This window comes from Catharus ustulatus, chromosome 15 (assembly GCF_009819885.2).
Source record: "Catharus ustulatus isolate bCatUst1 chromosome 15, bCatUst1.pri.v2, whole genome shotgun sequence".
NCBI lineage: Eukaryota > Metazoa > Chordata > Aves > Passeriformes > Turdidae > Catharus > Catharus ustulatus.
The window spans coordinates 3649841-3677722 of NC_046235.1; the positions used below are offsets into that span (position 1 = coordinate 3649841).

A 27882-nucleotide genomic window follows, 5' to 3' on the forward strand; every position below is an offset into this window, starting at 1 on the left:
AATAATTTCCCTTGGACCTTTTCAGTGTCCTGGCTCGGGGGTGCAGGTGGCGATGCTGGGATGCTCGGGGTCACACCAGAGTGGTACCCAACCATTTTGTCCCCAGCCCAGAGCAGGAGCAGTCCCTCCTCAGCTGCTGCCTGTCACCACTAGAGGTCTTGTGCTTCCCTCCACGAGCTGCTCTTCTCTCCGTGCTGCCGGGGCTTTATTTATTTATTCCTACGTGAGCACACCCAGCACACTTCTTGCATACAAAGAGTGAAATCACAACCTAAAGGACCTATCCTACCTTCTTTTGGAGTAACCTTAGTGCTAGTGAGAGCCTTGCCTACTTTTTAAGGCAAAGAAGACTCATTTTCTGCAGGTAAACCCAAAGCTTTCAGGTAAGAAATCGTGTGTTCTCGGGTACTGATGCTCTTCTAAAAGAAATGCTGGATTTCCTGCAGTAGTACTTCACTTTTACAGTTCTGGAGCAGGCAAATCTTTGCTGTGCTGTTAAATGCATAGCTGAGAGGAATAATGAATTGCAAAGGATTTGGTGCTGAAATTGTGTGGGGGTTTTCTTCTCGTGTCTTGATTTTAAAAAAAGATTCCGGGCAGAAGTTAGAGAATTGCCACGAAAAGCAGCTCGTATTTTTGGTAGTTAAGCATTCAGCACTGAACGCCTTTCTGGGCTCAAGTTAAATAATCACTGCTTGAAATAAGCAGCATTTCTTCACAACCATTGAATAGATGTGTTATGATGCTTAAGGGCATAAAGACTTTAAGAAGGTTATTTCTTTTGTTAAAACCAACTTCAAAAAAATGTGCCTAGCTGTGTCTGTGATTGTGGTACAGCACAAACGCCTCAGTGACTGGGTATGGTGATTTTAAAATTAACAGCTGATGTGCTTGAAAAGAGCCATAAGCAAAGATCACATCTTGCTGGCCAGGACCTCACATCAAACCTGTCAAATTCACATCAGCTGGACTGAATGACAATAAAAAAGGTGTTAGGAAAGATGGTTTGCTGCACAAACTTCCTCCATCCTTTCCATGTAAAGCAGGTAATTACAAATACTGTTTGATCTTTAATCATTTCCTGGCCAGCAATCTCAACTATCAGAAATCCTCTGACAGCATCTCTAAAGATTTAAATCTTGCCCCTCCCTCCTCATCCCCAAATGGCAGCAATAAATATTCACTTCTCAGAGGCAGCCTCAGATCTCTGAAGTGCCCCTGCACCCCCAGCTCTGCCCCTCTGAACTGCAGGGTAGCACAGGGCTCTCCACAGCTGTGATCAAACCTGCAAATATCTCTCTGCATTCACTGAAATTCTCCTCTGGGGTTCAAGTGCCTCTTACTGGAGTGTGCAAAGAGCACAAAGTGCCTGTGAATTCAGTAAGTTCTGCACAAGAACCACCTCTGATGCCTGGACACAGCCTGAGCGTTCACAGGATGGGCAGAAGAAATTCAGAATCACACTGTAGTCTAGTAAAACACTTATTTCATTAAATCAAACGTTGCACACAGGGATTGAGTAGTGTAGGAAAGGTTGTGGCAGACAAGGTGAAGTTCAGGTAGAATCTTAGCAAATAATTTTAGCTGTGCTCAAGCTTGTTGGATTCAGCCTGTGAATTACAGCAGAAAACATTGATTAGAACTAGGTCAAATGTATAAAAAATAAATGTATCAAAGTAAACACTTGACTGCTGAGACAATATGAACAGAAAAAAAACCCAGAAACAACTCTGCATGACTGTAAAGGGATCTAATAAGATATTTCCCAACTCCAATACATTAATTTCCTTATGAACAGAAACAGTGCTGAATTCTATTTTTTTAATTATCCAATTTTCTGTTAGACTTTACAAAAACGTGTAAAGAATTAGGAAAATTGATGGTATGGATGCTGTACTGCTGTCAGGAGCAGGAACACGAGTAAATAGGTAGTCAAGTGAAAAAAAAAAACAGAAGAGAAAATGTCCAGGAAACATTCAAATTCTCTGTCTACTTAAAATTCCCCATAATTAATACCATATATAAATAAAATAAAGTACTGGCTTTAGTATAAACACTGCAAAGTAGTGGGCAAGGTGAAAGAAATGTTGTTCTGGTTGAGTATGTACCAAGTACATCAAAAAGAATTGCAGATTTATTCTGTAAAACAAACAGGGCTTCCTAAGGTCAAGCAGGAAGATGTGGAGCCTCTTAAACTGCTGAGAAAAGTGCAGATTAGCTGTGGATGCAACATGCCCAGGAAAAGAAACAGCTGAGGAACATCAGGATCATATGAGGGAGATGACAAACTTCAACACCTAGCAACTAAAGCCCAGCACACTTTATAATAGCAGATGGTGACAGGTTGCCGTAGTAACTTCAAATAGAGCAGCAGCAAAAGGATGAGGCAAAGGCACTGGGAAAACAACAGAAACAACATGGAACGGAGCTGCATTTGGATCCAGTCTAGCAGAAGGGTTTCAGTGGCTGCAGGGTAGGCAATCCTCACGCAGATGCACTTCTGGAAGGGCTCAGGGGGATGTTTATTTAATGTAGGCACTTAAGCAGCATTTACCCTCATTAATAGAGCACTTTGCCAACACACAGGCTGAGCGAAAACACAAAAACCTCATGGATGGGCTCATTTTGCTCACCCTCACTGCAGGGTGAGGTAAGGGGGGCTCTGCCCCATCCTCACCCCCTGTGACCCCACTCTAATGATGGCTCATGTCTGATTAACACTCAGCTTTCTGTAGGGGGCAAAGAAACTTATTCCAACTGCCCAGCATTTTGGTGGAGTTTGCAGCAATCACAGATTAGATTCAATTCTGAAATCCCTTCTGGGATAAGCCAGAAGTTTCAGAATTCATTGCATGTTAGAAACAGTAATTGTAAAAATAATGCACATAAAAACAGAGACCAAGAGTTTCATTGGGCCAACAAGTTCTGTTTTGGTTGGTTTGGGTTTTTTTTTGGTTTTGTTTTTTTTCAGAAATAAGTACAAACATCTTTCTGAAGGAAAAGTGATAAACATGTCATCTTGAGCGTAATTAAAGAAAAACTAACCATTCCCCTATTTTAATGGAGTGTTTAAAATCATCAATATTTCTATTGTACCACAAGTGTGTTATTGAGAAGGTCTCCAAAATTACTGTCTTCACAAAATCATTGAGTCATCACAGCTGCTCCTTGTCATGAGATAAAGAGCAACTTGAAAACAAGTCTGGAAGAATCTCAGTGATGCCCCAAAGAACCACAGGTTTTCCTCAGAAAAGCCCATGAAACTTGGAGAACTGTGGCATAGGTAGAGGTTGAGACAAACATCTTGATCATATTATGTAAATATTAAACAATACCAGTCTGAAAGGAAAAATAAGCAGAATTTCGAGTGAGTTGCTCATGCAGTAGTTCTGTGTCTCTCCAGAAATAGATGTCCCTGCCAATGCATGTGCAGCCCTAAAATGTACTGTTTGGAGCTGGAAAGGCACAAATACATAAACATTAGGACAGGCTGCTATGCAACAACCTCGAGTATCCATCACGTGTGAAATGGGAACAGCTCCCCATCCATAGAGCTGGAGCCTGCCAGTGAGCACATGGTGCTAATAATTCATTTACAGTAACATCCATCCACTCTTAGTAGGTCTGAGGTTTTAATTTCCCATTTATACATTCACATAGTTCATTGGTTCTGTCTCCCTGTGTTTTATAGCTGGCTGAGCAGCATCCTGCTTCGTGCCTCGCTGACAGCCTTGGATTTCTGACTGAAAACATGCTGGGCTGTTTTATGTTCTACCATTTTCTTCACATTCACAAGATTTACCTGAGAGGATGTACAACTATAAAAGCAGCAAACTACCAAGTAGAATACAGAACAATTGTTTAACACAATGAGAGAGGAACAGCAGCTGCTCTGTGCCATTTTAAGATATGTTACAAGTTACACAAACACATCAATTTCAATATTATTTCACTCAAGACTTTTCCATACATTGATAAAAGCAGTAAAATAATGGTTCATGGTAGGACATAAAAGTAGCTTGATTTTCATAGAGTATATCCTTTGCCAACTTTGGTTTGTTTTTTTTTACAGGGGTGTATTTTTAAATTTGTGCTGATTTTTCAGCAATATTTAAAAAAAAAGATTTTTTATTTCCTGCAATTTTTGTTTTCTGCTGCTGGATTTTGCTGTTTGGCTGGTTTTGTGCCATAAATCTACTCCAGAGTTTCTGCTACTGTCTCTAGTTGAGAGGAACACTCCACCATAATTGATTTAACTTCTGCTTAACTCTGTGCTCAGACACAGTTGTGTAATTTACTACTTTTCCTGTAATATTAACTTTCATCTTCAAGGCATATTTACAAATAAATTATGAATAGCATTAATCAGTGAGGTCAGAAGGCACTGAGCTGAGCTCAGCTGGTCAGAGCACGGTGCCCAGTTGTGGGTTTAATACCTGTATGGGCCATTCCCTAAAGAGCTGAACTCAATGATCAACCCAGAATAGTCTGTGATTCTTCTGTGCTGCTGTGATTTGGAATGAGCAATCATTGCTTGGAAACTCAACTAGTCCAGAGCACAGTTATCAAAGGAAAAAAAAAAAAAACCTAGGAAAAAAAGAGCTGTTTCACCTCCTCACTTCAGCACTGCTGCCTCACTCCTGATGTCAGCTCTGCTCTGTCAGATCCATCTCCCACCCTTTGCCTGCAGGGATCTGTGCAGCTTTTCCCTCCTCCTCTGCCTCCCCACGAGCACCTGAGCTGCTTCTCAGCCTGGCCAGAAGGATTTCCTGCCCTGTGGATGAGATGTGAGATGTCCACAGGGACTCCCCAGTGCCCTGGGGCTGTCAGGCCCTCATTTCTCCAATCCCTGCATTGCCCAAATGCCACTAAAGCAGAGGAACAGCCCAGCGTGGCAGGTCCTGCCCAGTGTCCCAGTGCACTCATCATCATCATCATCATCATCATCATCATCATCAGGGATGATGCAGTCAGCATTCCTGAGAAACTGGGGAGCTACACACGAACTGCAGGCAAGGAATAAGATTAAAAACACCACCCATGGTTTATTTGCTGTAACAAAGGTTGGCCAATCTCTTCCTTTTGAAAGTTGGGAACTTGCATTTGGGTTTGGTTCTGTTTGGAAACCGAGTTGGGAACTTGCAGGAAGTGAAGCAGGGGCTGGGGGAAGAGTTCCCTGCCCAGATGTGCAACACCTAACAGCTGGAACCAGCCCAGGGCTGCAACAGGAGAGTGCAGAGCAGAGCAGCTGCAAGGGAAAGCAGCCCCGGGGTCAAAAAGAGCAAACTGAGCAATCCAAGCTCTTCAAAGTGCACTAACATCTTTTATTGCTAAGCCATGTCCTTTAAATTTGAATGTCCTGGATGATGATTCACTTCCTTAAAACGAAACGGGGCCACCTCCTGTATTCCCAGAACTATATCACTCTATTTGATTTTCTTCTTTTCCAGCTGCACTTACTGAAGACAGAAAAATTAAATTAAATTTCAACTACTTGATCAGAGATGAGACTAACAAAATATATTTGCGAATGGCTAAAAAAAAGCTTTATCACAATAGTTCTGCTTAAAACTGTTGAAAGTAATTTCACTCTGGAAACTTCCTTTTTACTTTTAAATAGATCTCATGGAGAGAATAGGGCCCAATAAAAACAATTTTCCAACAAAACACATCCATTACACTAACCAATCTATCACAGTGTTTGTTTAGATTGATTAATAGCAACTAGTAACTGTTAGAACAGTTTTAATTTACATCTGAAATATTTTTCATATTGAAATGATATCCTGTAGGGGCCTTTATTAAGTTTTTAATTGTTTTGTAACAGTGGGCTCCACTTCTAAGCTTGCAAAAATCTTGGAGTCTGGTTAGCAGAGTAATGGGCTAAAACAAAAAATTCATAGCAAACCCCAAAATCTTTCTAAAGAGAGCTTTTCATCCTGAATCTTGGGTAGGTTACTTAATGGAAAGCATAGGGAATTCTCCATGAAAGAAAACCCTCTGGAAACAGAGGTGAAAGATGAAAGGATGAAACTCCAAAAATTACAGAATGTAATGGACACAATCTCTAATCCACAACCCACAGCCAATTATGGTTCCTCCTCAGGTGTGGGTGTCTTCAAGGGATGTCACTAACGTCCACGTTGATTGAATTTCAATGATAATGTAACACAAACAGAGAATCTTGATACTCTAAGAATATACAGATAGAAATTTCCCAACTAGCATTGTCTGCATTAATTATTTGTGCATATCTGTATTTTTTAGGGAGATTCTAACACATTATCCCTGGGCTCTGGCAGAATAAGGAACACACCTTTAATAACTCAGCACCAGCCCAAGAGCTGGATTCATTATATACTTACAATAAAAGTAGAATGAAGGTGAGACTTGAAATTCCTTTGAATAACTAAATCAGGGATTATTTTAGCTCTCAGTTTTTCTTCAATTTTTTTTTTTTTTAATGAGAAAAAGAAAAATCAGTCAAAAGTCTGTAAAAGGTAAAGAATTCCAGAGTGCCCTGGCTCAGGCTCCATCAGGGTGTGACTGTCCCCTGGCTGCTCAGTTACTGCAATCCAGGAGCCTCTGAATCCTAAATACAATGGGACAAGTCTTGTTGGGTTTTGCCTTTTCTGATCCAGAGATGGGGTAACTAAAAGGGGTTTAAAAAAACCTTTTATTCTATTTTCAGTCTCATCTGAAGAGCAAAACAATACAGATGTTATAATTCACGCTATCACAATTAGAAGGTAACTATTTCCTAATTACAATACATTATAAGTGATTCTTGGCCTATCACCTTTTATCACATCATACTGTAATAAACCTTAAAACCTGTGATCTAAAATCACCTCTCATAAGTTCTACTACAATACATCTTTCATAACTCTATTTCTCCAAAGTATCTAATCTCATTTACAAAACAATCCTTTAAAACTTTTTTCTAACTCCATTTCTCTCTCAACAATATCTACCCTATTCCATAACATTTCTAAATCAGCATTTCTTATCTTCAAGTTTACGTACAAATACCTACTATACAAACCTTCTATCAAGCCCTAAAAACACTCTACAAATCCATTTTCCACAAAGACTGAACTCCTGTTCCTGGCTGTTTGGAAAATGCCCCATGATGGTAAAAGTTGGCACCTCTGCTCCCCTGGCATTAATCCCTCTGACAAAAAATTATATCCTTACTCTGAAATTAAAACTTGCTCCCCAGAAAAACCCCAAATGTAAACCATCCTCAGAAAAATGTGAGAGTATTGATGTACCAGCACTCTGTTACAACAGGTCTTCCCAAACACAAACTGGGCTCCAAACAGTTTTCAACAACTTCCCAAACATGATTACCAAAATATTTTGTGGTACCACATCATCTGACCACCTGAACTCCTTCTGAGGACGATGGCTGTGTGCCAAAAAGACACTTTTTGCAGAGATTTATTTTTCCTCATCTCAAAACTAGGATTTCATTCCAATAGATTGCCTTGCTAAGAAGTCGGGGTGCCAGCACCTTCTCCTGGACAGAGCAAAGTGAAATAATGAGTGTAGATACAGGTTAGGGAATTGCAATCCTAGCAGGAAACAAAAGCAGAGTCACACACCTATAAAAGCAAACTTGATCAATGGGAGTGCTAGGGGGATAGATGTAATTTTTTGTGCCTCTGATACTTAGAGTTTGCATCACCTGAGCAGTCTTAAAGTCTCTTATTTTTACGATTAGTCACTGCACTAGGAGTGTGTGGGAGCATCAGTACACATCCAACAACACACTCACAGAAAAGGTGATGATTAGAACCACTGCAACTACACCTCCACTGCATTTTCCATATCAGTGCTATTGGGTTCAACAGCAGCTTCAGGACTGTGCTACTGCAGCTGCCCATGAAAGCTTCTGAGATCATGGCTGGTGGTGTCATCTTTGTTCTGGTCCTCCCCTGAAATGCCACCAAAGCACCTGGTGTGAAGCAGGAAATTTTCTGTCTTTTGCATCCACAGAGGTGAGGGACAGAACCAGCATTTGGTAGGTGCTGTACCATCACACAGTCAAAAGAACTTCCAAGATACTTGAAGAGATAGCTCATATCTTGACAACATCATTATGGAATTTGTTTTATAAACAAATTTCCCCATATTAATTAACATAAAGACATTGAGCTGAATGTTCCATTACAGCTTCCCAGACCTGGACCTTGTGATCTGTTGTGTGGCTCCTGGTCAAAGACTCTCTGAACTATGGCTACAGCATTATAATATTAAGGCAAGAGTCTGGGAAGCTGGAGGGACTGGAATCAAATTTTCCATTTAGATTATTATCAGTTTTCAAGGCATGTTCATTAGGAAGAAAAAAAAACAAAAGTAACTTGTTCGGCTCAGTTTTTGTTTTAAAGGAAGCTGCTAATATTTTATATCTTAAAACAAGATTTCCTAGACTGCAGAGCTCAGTGTTAGGAATCCAGTAATGGAGAGTATTTTTTTTTCTAAAATATTTCCCTTCAAAGAAAAATGTCTTTCTTGTATTTAGAAACTATGAAAATAAAGCATTTAGTACAAGATCAAAGCCATTTGTCTTTTTGGAAATGGCACTGTAGTCACATAAGGTAAAAGTGCCTTTCATTTGATCTCATCTTAATACAAGACTTCCAATACTGTTAAATACAACAAACATTACAATGCTTTAACAATATTTAGCAAATAATTACAAGTAATTTATATATATTAAAAAAAAATGTTACAACCAAACAAGAGAAGAACTAATATTGTTCATATGTTGATTCAGAATGAATAAGGCAGTTGAGAATGAGGAAATTGGAAACAGAGGAGGAGCAGTGGAGCTCCTTTACCCCTTCCAGATGAAAACAGAATTCTGCCTGCCTGTGCTGCAGCCAGAGAGTTCCAGGACATTGGGTCAGCCCCAGCAGGTTGTGCAGCTCAAGGCACAGATGCTCTGCAAGAACAGAGCATTCAAGCATGAACACAGGAGAACAGGAAACCAGCAGTGTGGTCCCAGGGATTTGGGAGAAGGCACAAAAAGGAACTTGCACAGTGCTGAAGAGCAGCACCAGGGTTTCACACAGTGGGGAGCAGCTCTTTGGTGTCCAAGTGCAGGTGTGGGTGTGGGCTGGCACAGGGCTCTGGGCTGTGGAAAAACCCAAACATTGTCCTTGTTCAGCTGATTCCCCTGCTGCTGGCTCCAAGTCCTGCACCAGTGCTGTCCCCACACTGGGGCACACCAGAGATTCCAGACAGGCTGAGAGGGGAACAGCCAGGTGTGCAAACCTGGGGACACCCTGGGGACATGCAAAGGGCATGAAAACAAGCCTTGTTGGTCTGCTACAGAAATCTTAATTATTGCAGCAGAGAATGCTCTGAGAATGCTGTGATTTTCTGGGAGCTCTTCACAAAACAAGGGACACCAGCATTACAAACATCTCTATCAACATGTGATGCCTATTTTTTAAAAAAAGGAAATGATGTTCCCACTGAACTAGGTCGATTCCTGTTACACAAGGATACACATGCCCTCAGGCTGCCACTTAGACATTCCTGCCTCATAACTCTTTTTCTGGACTTAGGGGAATAGCAAAGCAATCTTGACAGATTACACATGGCAACGTTTCTGTGGGTTCCATCAATTTTTTTAAGGTGTTTAGTTGCTGTTTTGTTTCTGGTTGGTTTGGTTTTTTGTTGTTTTTGTTGTTTTTTTTTAATTTTACAAGACAAACAAACCAACCAACCAATAAAACCCTGAAACACACACCTGATTTTATGCAGCTAACACATTATATGATAACCCTAACCCAAGCCTCTCCAACAGCTTCTGGGTTGTCTGCCTGGCTCAGCTTTGTGGTCAGGTACTCATTTGATTTCTTGTTTAACTTTTTCTGGAAAACATTGGAAAAACTGCATGCCCAGTCACATCGGAAGTGAGACACAACCACACCTATGTGCCTCATGTTTTATTTGCCTTCTTAATAACATAGGTTTGCATTGCAGTATTTTGCAGTAATCACACTACTGCTTATCCAAATTAAACCTGAAGCTATTCCCAAGGAGACCTTTTACACTGAAATGATTCTTTAAAATAAAAAACACTACAGCTTTCTGAAATGACCTCATTGCAGGGCCATTAAGGCTACACAGTATTCATCTGGAATAATGAAGGAAGGAAGGAAGGAAGAAACTTCTATAAAATTGCTGATATTTCACTAACAGGCCCTGGGAGATCATCCCAGGGAGACAAAAAAGAAGAAAGGTCATCTTTGTTCTTGAGACAGGGCAGGCCATATTCCATATTATGTAACCACTTCAGAGATTGCTCCTTTCTTCTCCAACTAGAGATAATACAATCATGTAAAATACTCAATTACTTGGCCATTCTGCATCCTTATGCTTAGAAGAAAATCAGATGGTGCAGGGAAAGTGAGTTTAAGTCAAGATTCATCTGCTTATGCAATTAACTCACATATTACTTTCAAATATTTTGAAACATATGAGGAACTGAAGTTTGTATTAATTTGCACAGAATGCTGCATGTCTTCTATCTCCTGTCTCCTTTGAAATTAATTTCCCTCACTTGTGGAAAAATAATTTGAGTACACAAAATTTTCTTTAAGATATTTATTTCCATGCAACTTTTGGGGTTATTGCAGCTCCCAAATAGAGCTTCTGGACTTCTTCAAACTGCCAGCCTCAGGAAAGCCTGAATACCAAAAACCCCAACCCTGAGTGACAAGCAGGTGCCACACAGCTCAGGACTCTGCAGATTTATTAGGTGTATTACCAATTACTAACTTCTCTGACAATCAAAATATAACTTTGTAAGCTGAAAATAAAATTTGAATTTTTATAAGGTATCAAAGCAGTTATAAGGTACCAATATTGAGAAATACCTGAAATGGGAAAGGCAAGGAATCAAACAGGCTTTTGTTTTGCCCTTGACATCACTGGGCCATGAGCTGGTGCTGCCCAGAAAAGGTGTTCATGTCTCCAGCCAGGTTCAGAGCCCTTGGAGTGACCAGACGTGTTCTTCTGTCCCTTAGTGACCACCAAAGGTCACCTCCCTCCCTCTGTGGTGCCACCCTAGAGACTCAGCAAGGTGAAGCCTCACCTTTCCCAAGAGGAGTGAAATGCTGATCTTCACTTTTGTGATTTACTTTTGTAAACCAAGATTGCACCTTTGCTCTCTGGACGTGTTCCAGGACAGACCAGACACAGGATCCACAATTCTGAATGTGCTCAGCAGGACATAAATTTATCTGTGAGATACTTTAGTGTGTTACCAGATCACTCACTCTCCCCATCTCAACACAAAATAAAGTGTCACCATCTCACTTTTTCTGCCATGGGATTGAATTCCTTTCAAACATCATAATTATTATCTCACTACATGCACGATTTCCTCCTCCTAAGACCCCAAACTCCATAGAATTTCCTTCATCCTCTGTTTCTGTAGGAGTTATGCTCTGTGCCAAAGACCCCCAGACACTGAATCTCAGCCCTTGGCTTCTCCAACACTGACCTCAAACTGCAGTCTCAATTTCTCTACGTGGAGAATTGATAGATTTAAGGAATTATTCACATTAATATTTCTTGACTATTAAGAAATAACAAATATTATCAAGATTAAGAGTTGAACACAGAGAAACAATTAGTTACAAGGTTGATAGAAAACTGTAAATTCATCCTTTTAGTTTTAAGGTTTTTTTACAGGTCACCTAAGCCCTTCAGTCATCAGGGGCATTTGAGTTCCTGCCAAGTGTGCCATACCTCTGTAACTCAGGCTGTTTCCAGCTTCATGAGAACCTAAACCTGAAGTTTTAGATGAAGAAGAAACACACATTTTCTTTTAAATACCAGGAGAAAAAGTTGCTTGGCATTTTTTTTACCATTCCATATTCCAGCATTCCTCAGCACCTGTTAGTATTGAGACAATTTCAGCTCTCATTATCTGCCCCAAGCCAGCAGTAGCCACCAAAAAGTGGTAAAAATTAAAGAGTATTATTTGAATAAAATGTGAAGAACAAATTATCCAGTTGTTTGTCTTACCCCAGTGGGACAAGTTTTGACCCAATTTTTATTCCATTGCTTTGAAGAAAACCCAGTATCTAGCCATAAACATTTTAATAATATAGAATAATGCTACACATGGGAATAATGCTGTAACTTATAATGGGTGTCTCTGTCAAAGCATGAGCTGCAGAGAAACTTTCATTTTCCTGGTACTCCTTACATGGGGATTGGTGCAAAGCTTGGAGAGCAATTGTAAGGCTACATTATTTTTCAGGCCATAAATAATTAAATGAAGTGGGGTTCTTTCAAATCCTCTCCTCACAAAAAGCAAGGCTTTTTAAAAGCAAGTTCTCTCTACCTTTAGAAAAGGTAGTCAGGCAATAATGATGCTACAATTCAAATATAAAGGCACTTGCCCTGCATAATAATAATAACCTGTGCACCTCACAAACAACACTAAGCTGCAGGCTGTTCAAATATATAGGGCAGAAGTGGTATATAAAGTGACAGAATTAAGTCACAGAGAATTATGGATAAGTTGGTGAAGCAGACTTAAAACAGAACTCTAAGAACTACCTTTGCAGTGTTCATAAAAGAGAATAAACCTGGTGCCTTTCTCATGGATTTAAAGAGAAGCGTGGCACAGCAGACCAACACAAGTAAAACACACCTGTGTTGTGTCTTCCCATTATCCTATTGCAACACAAAGCTACTAAGTTATGATACCAAGAGTTGTGCTCTTACCAAAGTCTTACAAATCTGAACTTTGAATTTCCTTAATGCCTTCACTATTGATGATATGAACCACAATTACAATTTGCAACTGCAAAGTCAGAAGAGAACAAACATGCAAAGATTTATCATGCAATTCTCCTCTACTTAAATGTAACCCCTCAAAATGAAATTAAACTCTCTAACATCAGCAGGCTGGTGTATTTTGATATAAAATTACTTATAGCAAAGACTCAAAATAAACAGAGGTTTCTCTCCTGCTCTGCTCCTCACTAATCCCCCTCCAGAACGGAGAATTCTGGCTCCTGACAGGTTGAACTCACACAAGAACTACCAGCCTTACTGCCAATCTTACCACAGCTCCATTTTGCAAACATTCAAAGGGGAGATGTGCCAAGGCTCAGGCTGGCTGCCTGCAGGGTGATAAAGGCTGAGAAAAGCTTCCTCTGACACTGAAAACAGCCGTGCCACAGCTGATCAGAGATTTTCTCCCCAACCTCCATTTCTCCTCCACCTGTAGCTTTTTGTGCCAGAATTTGGGAGCCTGTGGGAAGTGCCAGTCTCTGCACACACCCTGCCAGAGCCAACAAGCACAATTCCACAATTCCAGCCTCTCCTGCACTTGCTGTCAGCCAGCTGCTGCTGACCCAGCCTGAGCTGCCAGAATTCAATTCCCCCACACCAAATGTGGTTTTCAACCCCAGCACCTTGCAAGAGGCACAGCCAGGTGCACTCAGCTGAGTGCACAAAATACATCTGTGGAGGAGGAAATATCCAGTTACTCACATTCCTGATGTCACTGCTCTGGAGGAGCACAGGTAATGCAATTTTAAATTCCAGCTCTGTTACCACGATGAGAGCTGGCACAATATTCCCAGCCAGGAATATTCCCAGTGCTCAGGGACCAGAAACCATGGGATGATGTATTTCAGTGGGAGCTTGGCATGGCTGCTTCTCTCCCTGCTCCCCCAAACACCCAGGTTTGTGACCCCAGGGAGAGCAACAGTTGACTCCTTACATTTACTGAAACTCTCACATACTGAAGTGGCAAAAAAAAGTTCTGGAGATCCTAAAGAACCCTGACTGAACACACAGTGCTTACAAGGCATTCCACACAGCTGCAGCACAGCACACTGCTAAATGCTTTTGGATGCAGCTTTGCCCTGTCATTCTTGATCTGAAAGTGATAAATTTATTGGAAAAAACCCCCCAGAGACCAACTGGAAGCTAAGGGGCTGCAGCTAGTACACTCAGAACTTGTTTTTTAGAATTAAATAAATACTGTAATGATGCAAACAACTCCAGTGTCGAAGTCACAGTCTTTAAAACCACTTTATACTGGTTTTAAATGTTTTTTTATTGTAGCAGTGTCTCAACAGGAGAAAGGTGCTGGGCAGTGGCAACACAGGAATCATGAAAATGCAGCTTTTAAATTTGCTACTTGGGAAAAAATAGTAAGTTTTGCTGTTTTAGCAGGCACAGTCAATATAATTGACAAAGAGAAAGTTCAAAAGGTCATTTTCATGAACTAATCTGTCTCTAACCAAGTGCTGAGCCCTGCAAAGCAGCACAAGGTGCAAACCTGGCTATGCACAGGTTACCTACAGATCTACATAGAGCTCTGTCCATGTTTGATTGAGCCTGAATATAAACCTAAAATAATGTAAAATGTAAAATGTGTGCACACTTTGATCCAAACATCAAGTACTTAGCAATATTTTTTCAACTGATAAGATTTGTACAAGGAAAGCTCTGGAATTTGGTGCTGTGAAGCAGCTCTCTGGACTCTTTCCAGCTCACCAGCCTGTCACATTGGATAACTTCCCTCTCCCTGTAGGCATTCAAGCCGTTCTTCAAGGGAAATTTCTCAGTTTTAAGTACACTCATCTTTGCAAACTAACACTGAAAAATAATCCAACTTGTGTCTCTATATAAATATGTGACTGAAATGCTTCCCTCTTAAGTGAATCAGGAGTTGTATCTTACCTCCTGACACTAAACCTTGCATGAACAATTTCCAGCATATGCTCGAGAAGAAATACTGAGATAACAATGTTTTCTAATCCATGGAGAATTTTTTTTCTGACAGAGCAAATGGAATCTATCATCTTTTCAAAGGAAAAGAACTTTCATCTTTATTAAAATAGACTAAAGGAATTTCAACTAGCATGGTTCTGCAAGTTATTTCAGAAATAAGATCATCATGGTTTTATCTCTTAGTGCATCTTCAGCACTTCATGTGGAATGGCATTGCATCATCTCAGCCAAATTATAGGCAAACCATACTCAATTTCCATCCCTAGAACTTGCTTAGCTAAGTCCATTTTCTGCTGCAGTAAATATCACAGCATCTTCTCTACCCAGTCTCACCAACCTGAAGTAATTTTCAGATCTTGCTGTAAAATTAATCCGAGACAAAATCCTGCAATCTCTTCCATCACTGAAATGTCCCCTTTCTGAGGACAGAAGTTTCCATCCTACCCTGTATTCTTTATCTCTGTTAGATCCTCTTCAGTCACCTTGATCCCACCTGGAGGTGGCTTACAAAACCCACCAGCAGGATTTGTAAAAAATTTCTTGCCTTCTTCAGTCCTTTTTGCTCAAGCAATGCTCCTTCAGCATTACCAAGCCACTGCTGCAGGGGAAAAGTGAGCACATGCAGGAACATCCAGAGAACTCCTCTGTGGCCATGCACACCAACAGAAACATTCTGTGTGCTGCCCAATTAGAGTAAGAAATAGAAGAATATTACACTAGACAAGCTGTGCACTGGAAAAAACTCCTGGTACAAAACTATATTCCACAAATTACTCCATCTCTTATGATAAACACATTTACTTTCATAAATAGCTTTGTGTTTTGTTCTGTGGGACCCAGAGCAGTAAGACTCCTTGTTGTGATCAACAACAGGTCCCTGCACACAGAGGCCATTTAAAAATCTCTCTCAGCAGTTTCATCTTTCCTGTTCCCTGCCAGCTTTTCCTGTGTATCACAACAAGCTGCAAATTTGCACTTCTGGGGGACTGTTTCTACTTTATAGGCTCTGCATCTGTCACCCATTTTCATCTGAAAATATTCCCTGCAGAGGCCTCCTTGCATGCAGTTCCTCTGGAACTCTGAGCACATTTCCATCCATTTCCCTCTGCAAGGAAGGACAGGAAAAAGAGGGAATTTTCAGCATCATCCAATTCCAATGGTTTCAAATCCATGTCTAGCTCTCCCTGCTAGCTGCTGGTCTATGTTCCACTGCAGTCTCCAGGGACTCCAGAAGCATATCTAAACTTATCCTCAACATCTCTCATTATTTTGAGGGAAAAAAAAGCCCAACATGACTTTTATGCAAAGAGGAGGAATGACTAAATTAAGGAGCTTGGCCAACAGCTATTGCTGAAGTTTCTGATGGAGACAGAAAATGAAGTGGAACAAAAGCAACATCCAAACCAACACACTTAAAGCCTTAATTCAGACTTGCTAACTGAAAAAGGGGCATTTCAGACATTAATTTTTTTTTTTTGAAAAATGAACCTGCCTAGCAGGAGAGCTGTGCAGTGGCCAGGCTGTTTGCAGCCCCTGGCAAGAACACAGCTCACAACAGCCCCCACGTGCAGCCTCTGATCCCAGCACGAGTTCAGGAACCCTGGAAAGATTTGCAACATGAAGAGTGACACAAATTTCTTAGAAGCTGAGAATCTCCCACCTAGCAAACAGCACATTATCAATCACAAACATAATTAAATACAGCAAGCTGCCTCTCCAAACTGAAAATGTCCATCTAGATGTGCATCACAGAAAATCTGTATTCTACAGGACAAACCACAAATCAGACATGACAGAAAACTGCTGAGTCTGAATACATTATCTTACAGTTATTACAGCTGTCATCTACCACAGAATCAGAACAGTTTATGTTGGATGGGACCTTAAAGTTCACCTTGTTCCAACCCACTCCCACAGAGTGCGCTGGGGAATTCGAAGTGCAGATGCTCAAAAGTGGAAGGCAAATTACATTAATAATCTTCCTGCTGAAAGCCCCCACAAACTTCTACCTAGTTCCTTTATTTATTGAAAAGGTTCTCTCCAAACACTAAATTTCAAGAAATATTGTTTTTAAAACATGCAGAAGGGAAAAAAATTCTAAAATACATCATGCACTTCTACTATAAGAAAAACATTTATTTTTTGAACAAACTTGTCAAATGAACTGCAGCTGAAAGAGCTTGAAAACCAATGTGAAATAAGTAAATTTTGCCACAGACTGCAGAAAACCCCCAGAAGCACCACTCTCACACATCTGCACTCTTCCAAGATCCCCACTGTCTGTTGCTGCATGGTTTTTCACTCCATGGAATTCCCTGCAATCTCCATTTATCCTCACCATCTGCATTTCTCTACCCACAGCTTCAGCCATTAAACTGAAATATGAACCAAAAAAATACGTTTGACTCTGTTGAAGAAATTGGGAAAGCAGAGGCAGGAAAGATGGAGGAAAAAAAATATTAAAAAATGTCTTCTTGTCAAACTTCCTCAGCCTGGCAGTCTGACTAAGCTGTGTGTACATTTCTAAGAACTCAAACCCACAATTCCCAGATTGGAAAAGCAGCCTTATTGCTGTTTGAGGCTTTGCACCTGAGTGTTTTCTAGGGGGTTCACCTGTTACACCCTGGGATAAAATTTCAGTGGAGCAAGGATAAGTTTACACTGAAGAGTAACTACCACCACTAAGAATTGTGTATGCAGAAACCTTAAAAGTCAAGATTTTCTTTAACAGTATCAGTCAAGACAAAAGGAAAAAAATGCAATAACATCAGTCAGATTTACATACTCAAAACATTGGAAAGAGGAGCATGAAATGTGAAATTATTTTAAAATTACATGAACCATCCAGCACATCAAGGGGCTCTTCTCCAGTACATTTCTTCTACTGAATTGTTACTATTACTAGAAGACATTAATTTAAAATTTACTTAATCTTTTCTTTATGAGTGAAATAAGTTAAATTAACAAATTGAAAGCATTTCTATGAAATGGATCCTTAGGATTTTTTCTACTTCAGTCAATGCCAAATAATGAGCAAAACAAGAACCTTAAATTGCTGTGTCAGGAAAGAATGAAGAATTAGATGCTGGGCAAGGGAAAATGTTATTTAAACTTAGCAATTGGCAGTGTTGTACTGATTTGTTAACTCAAGAAGAGACACCCATAACTCATTGAAATTTACCTGTCTGGGTTTTCAGTCCAAATATTTGAACATACCTGGCTATATATTTCTTTTCTTACAGCTTGATTTAATATAAACAACAGCACCAAAATGTTCATTACAATTCATAGTAAACCCCGAGTATTGGATGACAAGGTAGCCAAAAATCAACAGAGTTAAAATAGCAATTTTCAAATTAAGGATGCAGGAATGTAGCTCAAATGCCTCTACAGCCAAAGGAGAGAGCTCTCATAAAACCCTTAAGGGCTTTTTACTTTTATTTAAAACACAAAGGATTAGCTTTCTAAAGCTTCTTTCAGAATTTAATTGGGCAAGTATAACTTTTAAAGTAGTCCATCTGCCTGGAGCACAGCAGCTGTGATGGGGAGAATGCTGCTGCAATATTTGGATAAATTCTCAAACAAAACCGTAAAACGTCTCTGGTAATTAGTGGGTGATGTGAGAACCCAGAACTTGGCACTGGATGTTGTTTGCAGAAACTGCAGGACTTGTTTACTGGGATTCTTGTTTCCAGTGCACAACCAGCACAGAGATTTCCATGACTTCATGCATATCACAACAGTAAAGTTTGGTATTAATACACACATTTATTTCTTCAACATCTTACGTGACATTTCTCTCTGCAGTGAAATAACCCAACACTCATTTTCTTCTAAAACTTCATAACAGAGCAATATCACATTACTTTGCTTAAATGATATTACAGTGCCTAAATGTTACATGATGCCACATAACAGTTTGCTATATTCTGTAATGAGATCTTTCCCACTGCACCCATCTCCTCAATTCTTGTAAATTAAATATGGTAAAATCTGTGCAATGCTTAAATAAAAGGTTCTGAGCTAATGGAAGCAGTAAGGCTAATGAAGTGACCAGTGAATGAACAGGGATCAGGATTAATAGTAAATTACCACTGTGCTGGGAATTTAGCTGCAGTCTTGTACTCATATCTGAACACTCAAAAATTAACAACTTTAAAAAGAAAAAAATAAATCTGAGTTTTGTTCAAACCTCCAAATCAAGAACTCACTTTTGTGTTGTTCAGTTTTGGATATTTCATCCTTAACAGGATTTAATGGCCATTTTCAAATCTGACTGCTTATGTTTTAAGATCTGCATTTGGGACCAGATTCAAGCTTATTATGTTTTGTATCTGTTATATATAAATATATATATTCATTTTTTGAGCATTGTATTTAATATTAAAAAAACCTTAGGCCCCTTCAAAATTCTAGAGCATTTTTCAGTTTCTGTGCAAGTTTCTCATTGCCAAAGTTACAGAAGCAGCAATGCTGGAAAGTTTCTAGGAGACAGCAGAAGAAAATCACCCCATGTGCCAGTTTACTCAGCTACAACTGTTGTCTTTTTGTTTTCAGGCAACGCTTTCTGCTGTTCTGCTTTTTCTGGTTATCCAGCCTGGACCTCTGTCCTGTTCACAGAACTGAGACAACCCCTTGGACATGATCTGCCTTGTGTTTGCAACAACTACAGTAACAGCTCTGCATCAATAACTCTTCTCACTGAATCCCACTGGATGCTGTGCTTTGCCCTGGTCATAAGTGGTGACATTTTCCTTACCTGTGTGGGAAGATCAGTTTTAATTGGACATTAAAAAGATGGCTGAGGAAGAAAAGCTGTCTCTAAAGAAAGCACTTCAGTTTGGTATTAATGGATATATTCCATCAGTACAACTATGCATCAGAAATGAAAGTGCCCCCAAAAGTTGTTATGCTTGTTTAGACAGCATGCAAATAAAACACATGTGACTGGTCCAGCTGAAAAAAAAAGATCCCTAATGGAGAGCTGCTGTCAAATGAGAGCCACCAGGAAAGCCATAGACCTAACCTCACCTTTAAATTAGTTAACTCAAACAGCCGGCTGCAATTTTGTAATACAAAGACCATGTCAGCTGTAGTTAAAAGGATCTCTGCATTTCCAAGCTACAAGAAATCTTTCCTTAAATTTTATATTTAATTTATCAACTTTTTTGGGCTAATCAGCAATTAAATTTGTACCCTAAAGAGAAGCTGCCAGTTGAAAATACACATAATAACAAGGAGAAGAATGATAAGCTCGGGGAGTAAGGTGTTAATTTGTATCTTCGGAACAATATTAACACACAGATCGAATGTCAAATGAAATGGGTCGCAAGGAAACGCGTTACTTGCAGACTTTAAACTGTGATTCGATGGCGCAGCAGAGCATGAGGATGCGCCCGGTGCTGCTGAAGAGGAACAGCCTGGACTCGGCGGATTTGGTGCGGCAGCCCCAGCACCGCAGGAGCAAATCCCAGCAGGTCCGCTTCAAGGAGGATGGGCTCAGCACCAAGGCAGGGCTGGAGGCTCACCCTGCCCCGGACACACTGACAGCTGGGAGCACAGAACTCTTTAGGGATCACAGCTTTTTGCTAACTCACTCTCCAGCTTTTCCAAGGGCTCAGAAGGGGCTTCGGAATATTGCCATACAAACTTCTCCCAGCCTCAGGAAACACTTCCCTGTTTTTAAAAGGAAAAGGCTGACAGCAAGCAAATCACTGACAGAAATGCCAGCAGAGCCTGCAAACTCTATCCAGGTAAATGGCAACCTGTGTGAAGCAGACATTCTGTCCTCAGAGCTCTGCTACCTGAGAATAAGCGATGGCTTGGAGGACGGATGCAGGAACAGTGAGGTGAGCTTGGCTCCGAGCTCATCAAAAGCACAAAGCAATGGACCGAGGTGCTCGGGTGATTTCTCAGTGTCAGACAAGACAACTGCATCTACACAGGTGCCTGAATACATCCAAGTGAGTTTTCCACCAGACAGAAACGCTCCCCTGGAGGCACCAGACACAGTCTCAAGTAACTCACTGCATTCTTCTACCGTCATCAACAGCAGCGAAAGTCACGAAAACAGCACACTGTCATCCGATTCTGAAAGAGCAGAGCCTGGCCTCAGCAATCCTGTGAGCTGCAGTGAATGTAACCCCCACTCTGCTGCTGGTGAAGTGCAGAAACACAACTCTGAGCTGCCTGTAGCCAGTAAAGATGCCAGCAGTAAGGAAACTCCACCGCCACCCCCATCAAATCCCAGCTCATCTCCCTGTTTCCTCAGAGACTGTCACCAGGCAGGAGAGCACAAGCCAGACCCCAGCTGGGTGACCTCACCAAGTGATGATTTCCCAGCAGTGTCACTCACCAGCAGCAATGCATCCAAACCATGCCTGCCATGTAACGCTGAAATTGAGAAAAATCCCACCCAGCCAGATGTGTCCCAGTGTAACAGCTGTGCAGGAGGATTTCACAGAAAGTCTTATCTGCCAAGGAGTGAAATAAACCCACAAAGCAACAAAGAGATTAAGGAAATAAATCAAATTCACTTGGAACATGGCGAACTCTGTGCCCTACAAGGCAGGCTGCAGTCTGTAGAGGAATCCTTGCAGTCGAACCAGGAGAAGATTAAAGTCCTTTTGAATGTAATCCAAGACCTGGAAAAATCCAGAGCCCTCAGTGAAGGGTATGGTTCATTTTTAATATTAGTAATTCATCAGAAGTGTAAAGTAGATGTTAGCATTCTTTTAACCTTTGCTACTGAGAAACACAGCTCTTCTGATGTTTAAAGATGAGTTTGCAAAAATGCACCTTACACCCTTTTTGTGGCATTTGGGCCTCAGCAATGAAGCATAGCTTGGCTTTAGCTGACACTGCCTTTATAAAATCCAGTGCAAGACCCAGCCTAACAACTCCCTTTGCTACTTAGATTTAAGGTGTCAAAGCAAGGCAAGGTCAGACACACACCAGTGCCAGACAGAACCAAGGACAGAGCATGTGAAGGCTCTCAGCAAGAACTCACTGCAGACTCTCAGGTTTCAGAGTGGCTCCCTTCTGCACCCCCATAACAATGAAAAAACCCTGTATTTATGGTCAGTATGGTGACACAGGCTGCAAGCAGTATTCATGCCTTATTATGCATTATAAATAATAATAGTACCATAAATGCAACTAACATCTAAAGATTCAACAAAGTTAAAATAGAACTTCAAAATTTTATCCACAAAACAGGTTTCAGAATATCCTAACAGAGCTTTCCAAACTATCAACAACATCTCTTACTTACAGTAATTGCACCTAGGACACAATTTGAAGTTCTGTTTTGTTGTAAAGTTGTACATCCTTCAAACAATTTATCCATGAAAAACTCAGAAATAAATCAAAGGAATAAAGGTTCCATTTAATTATTTAAAGAATAAAGATCACGAAGAGACTATGCTACCAAAAATTTAATCTTTAGCACAGGCACCTCATGCATGCAGAGAAATCACTCATGCATGCAAAACTGGACTTTTCATTTGATAATGAAAATGAAAAGATAATGTGTATCAGTTGTATTTATTAATTACAATAATGACCAAGTCAGGTAATATTCCACATTCCCACAAACTGTGCAAACACCTCAACAAGAAAGCTGCACTGAGGGCTCTGTGCAGCTGCAGCAAGAGCCAGAGCATGAGGCTGTCGTACTCACACCCCCAGCATCAGGGCTTTGCACTTGTTCCCATAGGCACAACTCTCAGGACAGAACTAACTGAGGCCACAACTTCATATACCCCCATTTGCTTACAACTTCTGAAGGAAAGAAACAAAAAAGAAAAAAAAAATCTATTTAGAAGAATTTTTTCTTTTTCCAAGTACTTTATCTTGGAATTGAAGTTATATTGTATTTCTGTTGAATAACTTTCCAACTCACAATTCAAATAAGAATTTATACTCATTAAAAAATTTAAAAGAACATAAATCAAGTTAGCATGTGATTTTACTCCATACATATTATCTTTTTTATCTGAAACATGAACCAGTAATGTCCATCTGGCTGTTAGCATGAAAATACTTTCATTAACTTCCACTATGCCCACATAAATTTTTGTTCTCTATAACATTTTCCCCATACAATTCAGCTCCACATACTCTCCCCTCAGAGGTTTGTTCCATATGATTTTCTAGCACCAAATTTGTAATAGCCTATACACAAGAAACAAAATCCATGTAGACAGACTAACAGCAAAAATGCAAAAAATATTTACAACCCCAAAAACTCAGGTAAGAGGCAAGATTCAAGGCAGGGATCCAAGTGTGTCTCAAGTTTAATCAATCATTTTTCTGCTGCAATCTTCATTCAACCTGCCTGTGGTTCCTTAGGAAGTGACAGAAAACAACACCCACTCCTCTCCCCTGCATGCAGTTCTCCAGGGGAGAACCTGAGCTTCAATTACAAACCTGCCCACAGCAAAGACTAATTTGCAGTGAAGCGTGGTCAGGTTATCCAGCAATATTTATAATTCATTCCTGCTCAGTTACCACATGGTTGAAAAGAAAAAGCTGTGAAATATCTTGAAGTGTCACTCTGAGATTCAATGAGAAGCTTCAATCCACCTTGGTAGACTCATCTCACAGTAATATTCAATAACACTGAATGTTCCAAGGACTTTATTGACATCACAACAATGCACATGAAGAACTCCCATTTTCCCCAAAGCAATCAGAAAATTATTTTGGTACCAACTGATCTCCCCTAATTCAACTAAAACTTGTTAAATAGAAGTGGTAAACTTTCTTCAGACATAATGAGCCACCAATGCAGATCTCTCCATCATAAAAATATTTCAGCTCTGGTTGGTGTTGAGCTTGAAAACTCACTTTTCTTGTTCTCTCAACACTACAAATTTATAACTTAGCAGTAGTAAAAATCTGACTTGGTTATATTCAAATAAGGAAACACGAAAAGGGAAGACTGGAAAGCATAAGTACAGAGATCAGACTGATTCAGCAAATTGTACAAACACTTGAAAGTGTGTTTGTTAGAAGCAGTCTCATGTTTAAGTGTTTTCATAACAAGGATTTATGCAAGAACCAACAACCAGAGCTCTTAACAGCATGAGGTGGGAAAGGTGCAAGGCAAGGCTCAGAGGGTTTGTGTGTTTTTAAAGAATTTCTAGCAGGGCTAACAGCAGAGGTGAACAGAATGGCTTTTGCTCATAAAAAGAGCTCTGTTACTGTGTCTGTAACCCCACATCTCACGAGCTGCTGTCTGTTCCAGGCGTAACTTCTACCACACTGGGCAGGACCTCAACAACTGCAGCACCTGCCAGAACACGGCGTGCATCATCTACAGGTACCCACGGCTCTGGCACAGCTCTGGCACTGCCTGCACACCCCCAGGGGCACACAGCTGGCTGTGCAGCACTCCTGTAAAATGTCTCAATTGTGACTAACCCCAGTTTGTAAGAAAAAGCCAAGTGGTTTGTGTGAGGTGCAGAAAACAATTCACAGGGCTGGTAGCTGAAAGGAAAGGGGGACTGGACTTGGGAGAATTCAAACAGAAGTTTCACAGTGTAATTACTGGCAGGCTTTGAAAAGCTGTGATGCCATTTCTGATGATGAAATCCCTCTGTGTGATATGTTTTTAAAGCTAGGGTTTCTGTAATAATTTCAGACCTTGGAAAAGAGACTCTCAGTTCTCTGAATGCCAGTGAGCTACAGCTACAGTTCATGTTAACATGCAAAACAAACCCAAAACTTCCACACTTTTCACCTCAGTTGTTATTAATTTCAGAGAGTGCAGATTTAAAGCGCAGATTTAAATCTTATGGCCAGGAGGCTTTGCAGGGCCATGTTCTGGGAGCTGCACATTTCAAATGCTGTGTCTGTGCAAACACTGTAAGAGCCTCCAGCTGTCCAGACATCAACCCCAAAGCCTGCAGGTACAAAGTCTTGCTTGTACTGCACATGTATCTTGTCCACTCAGCAAGGGAATTTATAAAGACATTATTTAATCTCTGCAAGCTCAGTTACAAGGCAGAAAACCCACACCTTGGGTTACTTGATTACATTTAGAAAAATTAAGCATAAGAGAAATTCTCTTTGAGGCTGAAACCTTTTCCTTCATTTCAAAGAACATGGCAGACCATTACCTTTAACAATTTGTAATCACTATAACTTTAATTTTTTTAATGGAAATAATTAATAGAAAATGCCCACGTGGAAGTGTTTTTCCCACTGCATTTTCTGCACGAACCAAATTTAGTAAAGAGCTTAATAAACTCGACACAGCACTGGAACCTACTGTTCAACATGCAACTCAGTCCCATACTGATGTCTAAACCCTGGTAATGACATTTCCAAGCAATTAACATGTCACAAATTAAACAGCACAGCTCCTCTGAGACAAAGCTGTAGGTCTTGTTCACAGCTCCCTGGATACCCTGGAAGTCACAGGACTTATCCAAGAGCACAGACTGTATCCACTAAAAAAACCCAAAAAAACCCAAAAAAACAAACAAACAAACAAAAAAAAGATAATTCCTTTACTTGATCATGGTCTCTGAACAAACAATCTCTGTGTGTTTTATGGGACTAGACATGAACAGGTCACTCCCTAGAATTTATACACAGCCCACCTTTGACCACAGGACACTTTCTCTCTTTGGAAAAATACCAAAAATACCCTGTGTTTTTAAATATACATGGTTCCAGTGCAGGATAGATCTTGAACAACCAACACCATCATTCAAAGGAAAGAAAAGAGGAAGTAAGAAAACATTCAGGGGCCTTTTTGATTTACCAGGTATTTTGCAACAATAATGGTGCCTGGAGGCTCACACTGCAATGATTGATAGAACATGTACAGAACACAGGTGCTCTAAAAAAGTTTCCACTTTAAGAGACAAAGAGGAACCAGTAAGGAAACAATAATTCTTGATTTACAGAGGTGTTCCACAGGATGTGGTCATGAAAAAAGCATTCTGAGTGACTAATATTTGAAGTTCATTAGACAATATTCTGAAAGAAGCAATTGTTGTCAGTGTTTGCTCCAGACAAACAGGTGCAATTCCTGTGTTTTACGTGGTCTGAAATGCCCATGCAAGTATTTCCCCCCAGGACAGCACACAGCTGTGATTATAAAATCAAGTGTTTTATCTTGCTCCCAGTTTTCCTGCTCCTAAGGAACCCCATCCTCACTGCTGCAAACCCTGCAGAGTGCTGTGTTGCTGTCACTGAAGCATCTTTATCACACACAGCCCCCGAGTCAAACAATGCATTAATCTCACAGAAATCCCAGCGTGGATTACACTGATCACTAAAGTCATAAAGAGCTTTTCAGCCTAACAGTGACTGTAAATTCAGCTTTATTAACTACCCAGCAGGGATTCCAGGCTTGGGATTTCCATCTAGATCATGTAATAGAAATGTTTGTATTGTAATAAACAAATGCAAGTAGCAACCAAAACCAGTTATCATGGGCAGTATTAAATGAAGACTGACTTGACCTCTTGTCTCTGGAGATGATATCTCCAATATTAAATTAAAAACTCTGGGGAAGGGTGGAGAAAAGGAACATGAGCAGATGCTACCCTTACATATTCTATAAACCAAACATTTCATTCTCCAGTGCCTGTGGTCTGTGAATATTGAAAGGTATTAAGTTGCAGTTTTAGTAATAAGCTGAAGAAATGCAAGAGTCACTGATTTTGTATCAGTTCCTTCTGCTTTTTTATATTTATTATGCATTGCTTCTTGTTCAAGGGATCCTCCTACTCTTTACTAAATGAGAATAACCCTTCCTGCTTTCTTTTTATCCTTTATTATTTCATGAAAAATCCCAAGACATGTGAATTAAGGGAAACAATCTTCTAGCTAATTTTAACACACTATTTAATGTTGTTTATGGATTTTATATAAAAATACAATTAAAAGTTTTTAGAGATTTGCACATTTACTAACTCTACAGTTTTCTTCTGATCAGTGTCAAAATCAGCTTCAGGTTCTTGAAGTGACACCCAACCCCCTCCAATGATGCTCTTTTCCTCCCATCATGGCAAATGCAACCTTTCCACTCTCCCCTAAAACCTCCCAAAACCTTCACAGCAGACACAGCTGACACAACTCCCTCTCCTGCCCAGAACAATGACTGAAATAAGGAAAATACAAACAATACTGCTTAATCCCTGTCCACACTGATTCTTTTGAACTTTGCATTTATTTCTATGCACTCATCTGCTGATATCTAATTAACATCTTGGCTCTTGTTCGACACCAATAATAATTAGGGCTTTCAATTGAGGAAATGAGTTCTATTTTACTTAACTAACACCACTTACTGGTTTAATTTCATTTTTTTGTTCCTAGCCTGTGTCCTAGTGGGAGACACATTTTAAAAAGTTAAGCATGTGAGAGTTTTTAATTATGAGCATATGACACTTAGATTATGGGATCAGCATCTGTCCTTTGAATAAAAGGTATTGAAAGGTCAGCCTAGTACATTTTCATTTTTGTCCCATCGTTTTGGGCACAATGTTGGAGTTCTTAACTCACATGAAGTAAAAATTTTTTGCTCAAAAAGAAATTAAGTGGTGAACTTATTTTCAAAGGAGCAGCCCCTAAACCCCTTGTATTTACCCCAGGCTGTATCAGTGAGTAACACCAACTTATTCTGGTGAAGAAGCAGCTTTGATATGTTCTTTAAAGGGGGAATTTCTCACTTACTAGCACAGTTTCTCTTTTTTTTTTTCCATAGTGTAGAATATGACTTCAGACAACAGGAAGGAAGATTTCATCAGATTTTGAAAACACTGGACAATGCAGAGCAAAACCCAGCTCCAGCTTCACCTCAGAAGCCACCACCTGATCCTCCAGCTCCAGAGAAAAAGGAGTTAAGGAGAAAGACAAAAAAGGTGAAAAGAAAATGCTTCTGGTGGATTTGACTTCCTCATGCATCCTTTTACAATTCAAGAGACACTAAAACAGAAAGAGCTTGAGAGCACACACCTGAAAACGTGCTATTATGAAATCACAAAGGTTAAGAATGTTTAATTAGAGTATTGGAAAAATAAAAAAAATTGAATTTATTTAAATCAGCTCACTGAATAAAGGTGCATGAAGGTACTA

The 27882-nt window shown here is 40.0% G+C and overlaps 2 protein-coding genes across 3 annotated transcripts in view; one reads left to right on the forward strand and one right to left on the reverse strand.

Moving 5' to 3' along the window:
- Positions 1 to 27882, reverse strand: part of DOCK2 (dedicator of cytokinesis 2) — a 186427-nt gene that overhangs the window by 59588 nt on the left and 98957 nt on the right. The gene's annotated exons all lie outside the window — the stretch shown is intronic.
- INSYN2B (inhibitory synaptic factor family member 2B) lies at positions 164 to 27879 on the forward strand. Its single transcript, XM_033073224.1, has 4 exons — positions 164 to 383; positions 19342 to 21457; positions 24035 to 24109; positions 27512 to 27879. Exons 2-4 carry the CDS (start codon positions 20094 to 20096, stop codon positions 27696 to 27698), a joined length of 1626 nt encoding a protein of 541 aa, XP_032929115.1. The 5' UTR covers positions 164 to 383; positions 19342 to 20093; the 3' UTR covers positions 27699 to 27879.

Excerpts from the sequence above, each read along its gene's own strand:
- INSYN2B (XM_033073224.1), top strand. The coding sequence starts at position 20,094 with ATGTCAAATGAAATGGGTCGCAAGGAAACGCGTTACTTGCAGACTTTA. Across the intron at positions 21,458-24,034 it reads TCCAGAGCCCTCAGTGAAGG|GCGTAACTTCTACCACACTG; the intron begins GTATGGTTCATT and ends TGTCTGTTCCAG. Across the intron at positions 24,110-27,511 it reads ACGGCGTGCATCATCTACAG|TGTAGAATATGACTTCAGAC; the intron begins GTACCCACGGCT and ends TTTTTTCCATAG.